At 38.3% G+C, this 7,138-nt stretch overlaps 2 protein-coding genes and 1 long non-coding RNA gene across 4 annotated transcripts in view; 2 read left to right on the top strand and 1 right to left on the bottom strand.

Moving 5' to 3' along the window:
- The window catches only part of slc39a8 (solute carrier family 39 member 8), a 14,587-nt gene extending 10,598 nt beyond the window's left edge, over positions 1–3,989 (top strand). The window contains exons 7-8 of the mRNA XM_046062204.1: positions 2,157–2,341; positions 3,558–3,989. Of these exons, the coding sequence (XP_045918160.1) occupies positions 2,157–2,341; positions 3,558–3,704 (332 nt within the window). The 3' untranslated portion in view covers positions 3,705–3,989. The remainder of the gene's footprint in view (positions 1–2,156; positions 2,342–3,557) is intronic.
- On the bottom strand, positions 2,754–6,649 carry LOC123978754. Its single transcript, XR_006827043.1, has 3 exons — positions 6,327–6,649; positions 5,980–6,190; positions 2,754–3,700 (listed from the first exon to the last, which is right to left on the bottom strand). It is a non-coding gene; the product is annotated as an uncharacterized LOC123978754 (long non-coding RNA).
- Positions 5,053–6,908, top strand: LOC123978753 (probable N-acetyltransferase CML1). Of its 2 annotated transcripts, none has more exons than XM_046062206.1 (2): positions 5,053–5,335; positions 5,880–6,908. In XM_046062206.1, the coding sequence occupies exon 2, from the start codon at positions 5,892–5,894 to the stop codon at positions 6,564–6,566; it is 675 nt and encodes a 224-aa protein (XP_045918162.1). In that variant the 5' UTR covers positions 5,053–5,335; positions 5,880–5,891; the 3' UTR covers positions 6,567–6,908. The 2 variants fall into 2 exon arrangements, with proteins under 2 accessions (XP_045918162.1, XP_045918161.1); XM_046062205.1 differs by having other exon boundaries at positions 5,055–5,335; positions 5,883–6,908.
- Positions 6,909–7,138: the final 230 nt, after the last annotated feature.

Below are 7,138 nucleotides of genomic sequence, written 5' to 3'. Positions count from 1 at the left end.
TGTTTTAAGAAGGGACTTAAAGGAGTTCACTGACTCAGCTGACCTGATTTCCTCGGGCAGGCTGTTCCAGAGCCTCGGGGCCCTGACAGCAAACGCTCTGTCCCCTTTAGTTTTCAGTCGAGACTCTGGAACAGACAACAGACCTCTGCCCGAGGATCTCAAGGTACGTGCTGGTGTGTATGGGACTAAAAGGTCAGAAATATAACAAGGCGAGAGGCCATGAAGAGCTTTAAAAGTGATCAATAAAATTTTAAAGTCAATTCTAAAACATACTGGGAGCCAGTGTAATGAAGCTAAAATAGGATTAATGTGGTCATATTTCTTTGTTCTGGTTAAAAGCCTGGCAGCTGAGTTCTGGACAGTCTGGAGTCGATCAGTAGATTTTTGGGTTAAAAAAGTGAAAAGGCTGTTGCAATAATCCAGGCGTGATGAGATGAAGGCGTGTAAAATGGTCTCGGTATCCTTAAAAGTTAACAGATGGAATTTTTGCTATATTTCCAAGTTGATAAAAACATGATTAAACAAGCTTTGTAGTGTGCTGCTTGAAATTTAAATTACTATCAAACCAAACACCAAGGTTCTTTGCAATTTCTGTTTTGTTCAGCTGGAGGAAATTATTTGACATCCATTTTTTAACTTCACAAAGGCAGTTGTTAAGTGAACTCAGCATTCCAGAGTCTGTGGATTTGACGGGCAAGTACATTTGTGTGTCATCAGCATAAATATAGAAAAGAAATGCCATGTTTATGGATAATATGTCCAAGGGGAAGCAGATACAAGGAAAACAAAATGGTTCCTAAGACCGACCCCTGAGGCAAACCATATTTACCTTGACAGAATGAAGAGACATAGTTGTTTACAGACACGTAAAACTTCCTATTTGACAGGTAGGATGAAAACTTGAAAATTGAATTGATGAAAATTCTAGGGCAGTACCAGTGATTAATGTGCTGTCAGGATAAAAATGCATGTGTTTGCTAACTGCACAGAAATGTATACTGAAGAAAGAATAATGTATATTTCTACACAAAAGATGGAGTCATATTACTATGGGAGTCAGACTTCTACTTAAAGCGTGTTGAATAAGGTTACCAGATTTCTGAAATGAAAACCAGGGACATTTTTGGTTTGGTGGTCAGTATGTCATTAAAAATATAATGTTATTATATATTAAATAAAAAAGGGAGACAATTTTGGTTTTATAATCTGTCAAATATAACTCTCAATGAAATCAAGTCATTTTGAAGCAGAAACTACCTTTCAGTCAATAAGTAGAGGCTGCAATCACTTTCTGGCAAGTAGAATATTGCATTTTATGTGTTGTATTGGCCATTTAAAGGCATGTTAAGAGGTAAAAAAGTACTAGTTGAATTATAATCTGTCAAATATAACTTCTGAATGAAACCTTAATTTTAATTAATTATAGGCTACATTCTGTTTCCAGATAAGGATTTTGTTAAAGGAAATGTTAAAGTTTAAAGACATACCTTTGCGGTTTATTTGCACGTTATGTCTGTTTGATCCAAATAAAAGCAGCTGTAAACGTAAAGTGACTGGGCGAAAAAGCTTTAACATGCTGCGCGCACTACAGCAGACAATCAGTTTTCAGCGGTCTATCAATTTTCGGCACAGCACCTGTCTTTCTGGACACGTAAAATCTGATTTCAGGTCTGTTAACACCTTAAACAGTCTATGATGAACACCCAGTTAAAAACGGGGACAGCTCCAGACAGGGACAGGCCACCAAAACGGACTGCCGGAAATGGGGGATGTCTGTTCACCCTAATGTTGAGTATAAATATCTTTGGCTTACTCGTAGCACCATTCCCTCAAAGTTAAGAGCTTATTTGAAGTCCAGTGGGTAATTCATTTTTGTGCCAAAACTGAACAAAAGGTCAGTAGAGTCTACTAATTGGACTTTTAAACTCAAACATCACATTTGTACATAATATTTCAGTTACCCACATTTAATCTTTGCTTGCTGGATGCTTTGCTACAGAAATATCAGTATCTTTGTTTCAGGTGAAGTCAAAAACTATTTTAATCAAACTTAAGCATTCAAACTAATTTACAGAGCAAAGTCTATTCAAACCGCCCTGTTAACTTATCAGTTTTAACCATTGCTTTATCAAACTTGTATTGTGTGCTCTGTGCAGGTGACTTCGTTATCCTGCTGAATGCTGGTATGAGCGTCCCTCAAGCCATTTTCTTCAACCTGCTGTCATCAGTGTCATGTTACGTCGGTCTTGTGTTTGGCATCCTGCTCGGTAGCAATTTTGCCCCCAACGCAATCTTTGCCATCGCAGGAGGAATGTTCCTGTACATTGCACTGGCAGACATGGTGAGTTAGGTTACACCACCTGAGGAGACTACATGTACAGATTTCCATTCATTTGGTTAGTATTTTAGTGTTATTTTATGTTTGTCATTGTCAACAGACCCCATGAAATGACCAAAATCAGTCTGTCTCTTGACACTTTCTGACTTCCCAACCCTGTCTGTGGCACTCTCTGTCTTTAAAGCTGCTACAGTCAATAAATCAAATGACTACATACACTGGAGTTCCCCTCAGCTCTTCAGAGCATTTAAGCATCTTTCAGCTCACTGTTTTAGTTAACAGCCCACAACTTCAGTGTTTTGGTTCCCTCTCACTGCTCTCGTCTCGTTTGTTTCATAGGCTGTTTTCAGCAAAAACCTTTCATAAACCAGCACTGTACACTACCTGCCCAGCACAACACAGCAGAAACATCAGCTGAAATAATTGGATTTAAATTCATCGGGAGGCCAGAAACACAACTCCAAATGAATGTTGATGAACTGTTTAGTAACATAACTTTGTAATATGATGTCAATTTTTTGTTTACAGCTTGTTGTGTTGCCGCCAAGTGGCCAAATAAATCAATGAATGTTGGATTAAAATTAATCAAACAACTCAATTCTACAACCCCTGGACACTGTAGTTTTCAGCAAGCATTCCTCAAACAGAAGTAAGATTCTACAAAGTCAGCTCATCATACTGTATTTCTAGAATCTGTGAGCCCTTGAAGCAAGAAAAGAGATTTTTTTTACCTTCTCAGATACGTTAATTTGAATAACATAAGAGGCCTGAAGAGGTAAAACTATCCAGTGTAGTTTCCAGCATTGTAAAGATAAATATCCTTAAAAATAAACTTAATTTTATGAAGGAGAAAAATATTTTTGTTCCTAACTTGTTAATCAATTTGTGACCCTTAGACTTATTAATCAAGTAAAGGCTTTGGGTACAAAGGGAATTATCGTTAGTAGGATCAATTCCTGGTTGGTTTTGTTTTTTTCATGGAATTTGTTGACAATAAGACCAGCAGTAAGATGATCAATACGCTGACTTGTGGTCTTTTCTCCAGTTTCTTTGCAAGGGAACAACATAATAACTGTGTCTCACACATAACAACCGATTCACACTTCTTCTTATCACTTTCCATTTTGTATTATACTGTTGAACAATAAGGCCATTGTAATTTGTCTGTTAGAGGATTGTTATGAAGAGACACATATCTGATTGTCATTCTTCATTTCAGTTTCCAGAGATGGACGGCATAGCACGGGAACAGAAGCGGACCTCCACCAAGATCATCTTCTTCCTGATCCAGAACGCAGGGCTGCTCACCGGGTTCACTATTATACTGCTGATCACCATGTTTGCAGGGGAGATCAACCTGGGCTAGAGGGGAGGAGGGAAAGAGGAACAAAAACTAGATAGAAAAAATACATAAATAAAGGAGCTGCTTTCATTTCTGCTTACTCGGCTGGGCAGGAAAGTGAAGTGAATGTTTTGTACAAACAAAACCAAACCTTTAAAGAAAAAAATAATGCTTTTATATCTTTTGACTGACTATCACTTTAGTGGAATGTTTACTCTGTATAAAAAGGGAAAATCGTAACAATCATTTGATGTATGAACTCTAGTCAAATTTGTTTTTGAGCAGACAATAAATTATTTTTTCAGTCTTCATGTAGTGTGAAATTTCTTACATTTATTGTACCTCATTGGTGCTGAAGTGTAAACTAATAAGCTATATTATTGTGACAACACTTATTGCTTTGCTTTCAATGTCAGTAATGTTTGACCTCAGAGTTTTGTGACCTCCTCTTCACTGGCTTCACTTTTTTAATTTTACCTTTCAGAGTCATTGTCTTTTTGAGAATAGTATGTATTTTGATTTCTGTCAAATTTTTGGCACTTGTTAAGATTTCATTTAAACGCGTGGGACCGATTGTGCTCCATACAGCAAAATATAACTAAAATCTCCACCATGACTACAAATGACATGAACTTTGGTGAGCTTTGTAGCCAGGTTCAAAGTACACGATGAACCTGGTAGTACTAGCTGTGCACATGTACGGTGCCGTACATTCATTCCTGTTTTTCCTTTCAGGATTTTATTACATGGAAAGCTTCTGCCAGCGGCTAAATGATTAGTACAATAAACAACTTGGGACACCACAAATGCCAAAGTCAAGAAATTCATTAATAAAAATGGACCCATTATGTACAATATGTGCATTTTTCAATCATATCCTGAACCTTTGATCTGTGTTCCCCACTTTATTCTATGTAATTTGTTCAATTCCTTCAAATTGATGCTTTCTTTCTATGCAAGCCACTTTATTTGTTAAAGGTTTTAAGCTAAAGTTTTTAATTTGTATATGTAAAAACAAACGATAAAAATGTGCATTTTTTATGGCATGCATATTATTGTGTGGATATCTTATTCTATAAAATGATTAATTCTAAATTACCAACCACATACTGTGGGCAAGTGATTCCCCTTTATAAATAGTGCTTATTTCTTTGTGCCAACAACAACATATTAATTGTTAATCTAGTAATATTTGTGCAGTGCCAGTGTTATTCCATTATGTAACTTTGCAATATAAGAGGTTCAGAGTTGGGATGCATTATATTAAACAGTTGGTCTGCAAGTGGCAGCCAATCCGCATGAAACAGGAAGTGGATTACGCTGCGTTCAAGTCCATTGTACCGCTATGATCATCACAATCGAAAAACGCTTCACATCAGCAGGCTAGCTGTTATGTGTCGAATATATCGCGGGTGTTTGACAGTGACAATTTTAACAACCCCACGGCAAGATTAAGGAAGTTCAATCTATCGAAAATCCCAGACTGGAATGACAGGATGTTTGATTTCCTATTCTGAGGACAGTCCCTGAATGCAACATACCCGAAGATTAGTAGTAGACAAATGAAAAGAGAGAATTTGGACAAATTTGGACTTCTGGCAACTTTTCAGCGGCGCTCAGCAAATTCAGATCTGCTGTCAAACGTTAAAACATAGGTGAGTCACGTTTTTATTCACTTCAGTTTGTTCCTCCAGAGAATCTCGGGAACAAATCTAATCTAATCTATTTAGGCAGCTTTGTGAGGCTAGCACAGATGTTAGCTGCTCTTAACTTAACTAAGTGAATCAGTGGAATTAAATCCTTGTCGTCTTTCAGCATTTTCTGAGAAGACGACAAACAGCAATGCGTTTAAGCTCTGAATATTTTTATATTTTTTTAATGTTGAAGGGGTTAACAGTTCATGCTAAGGTTGGTCAACGGCAAGCAGAGCTAGCATTACTAAGATAACGTTAACTGTCTAGTTTATTTAGTTTACCTTTGATGAAGAAATGGAGAATATGACAGCTAATGGTTCATATTTTTTACTTGAAAAATCCCTCGATTTTAAACTTTATGCACTATAGTTTAGAGACATAGCTTTAGCTGTGATGCTAAATGGCAACCAGGCCAGACGAAATAATTAATGTGAGATTGCAAACTAGTCATTTGTAGTATTTTGCCACCTCTCACATTTTAAACTCCTATTGTCGTTTTAAAAAGCAGGGCTGAGCCATGGCCAGCTTTCAGATTCGGAAGTATCGGGATGATGACGCCGAAGCAGTGAAGGAAGTTTTCACCTTGGGGATGAGCGAGCACGTACCTTCATCCTTCATGCACCTCCTGAAGCAGCCGCTTACCCAAATGGTGGTCATGTGCATGTTTTGCGCTCTCCTGACTAGCTCCAAGTCCTTCCTGCTACCCATCCTGGCCGTTACCCTCCTCCTGGCCGGGGCCCGGCAGTCTGTTGTCTACATGTTCAACAGATACATCGACACCTCCCTCAAAAAGGACCTCACCAACATCAGTGAGACCTACATAAATCAGAAGGACTCGTGTTTTTGGGTGGCAGAAAGTGACGGTCGGGTGGTCGGCACTGTGGCTTGTCTCCCTAATGAGAATGCACCGGAGTGTTTGGAGCTGAAACGCATGTCTGTACTTCACACTCACCGCGGGATAGGCATCGCTAAGGCTCTGTGTCGGACAGTAGCTGAATTTACTCGCGACAGGGGTTATGCAGCAGTCATCCTGTACACTTCTGTGGTGCAGACAGACGCTCAGAAGCTGTATGAGCACATGGGCTACGAGAAGACAGGAGAGTTTGTTGTTCCTGAGCTTGTTGCCAAAATCACAAACTTCACTGTGTTTGAGTACAAACTCAATCTACAGAGGGATGGGAAACAGGACTGAGTGGTCTTAAACCAAGACACATAAAGACTGTCACATTTCAGAGCGACAGAACCGGCCATTCACCCAGTTTCTATCCTAATATTTACCCAGCATGCATCGCAGTTCAGGACATGTCAGGTGACCTTATCCACTTGAGGAACTGTTTACTCAACACACTTACAGGAAAAGGATAGGCATGTTTTCTATGATAGATGGATCATTTATTATTGTTTTTTAAACAAAGTTGTTTAATAGGTGAAATGTGTTTATTGAGCTTAACGGCAATTTAATTATTAGTTTTTGTGAAAGATTTAATTTCTACATGATACTGAGAATAAACTGACACACCTGAACATGCTCCTACAAATTTGTAGCATTACAATTTTTTTGTAGTGTTATCAGGGATGCATTAATCTGACACACTGGATCAGTATGAACCCTGATACTGAGCTTATCAATCCCTCATGTTACCATGGATTGGCACTTGGTATTTGCACTGGTAGATAATGGGAGAGAAAAAGTTGCATTGGTGCATCCTATGTGCTATTTTTTCTCATCATTTCTCAGTCATGTTATGATATTATGTTGCACTC

Source organism: Micropterus dolomieu, linkage group LG11, assembly GCF_021292245.1.
Source record: "Micropterus dolomieu isolate WLL.071019.BEF.003 ecotype Adirondacks linkage group LG11, ASM2129224v1, whole genome shotgun sequence".
NCBI classification, from domain to species: Eukaryota; Metazoa; Chordata; class Actinopteri; order Centrarchiformes; family Centrarchidae; genus Micropterus; species Micropterus dolomieu.
Note: the sequence above shows the minus strand (reverse complement) of the source record. Positions and strands in the feature narration are given on the sequence as shown.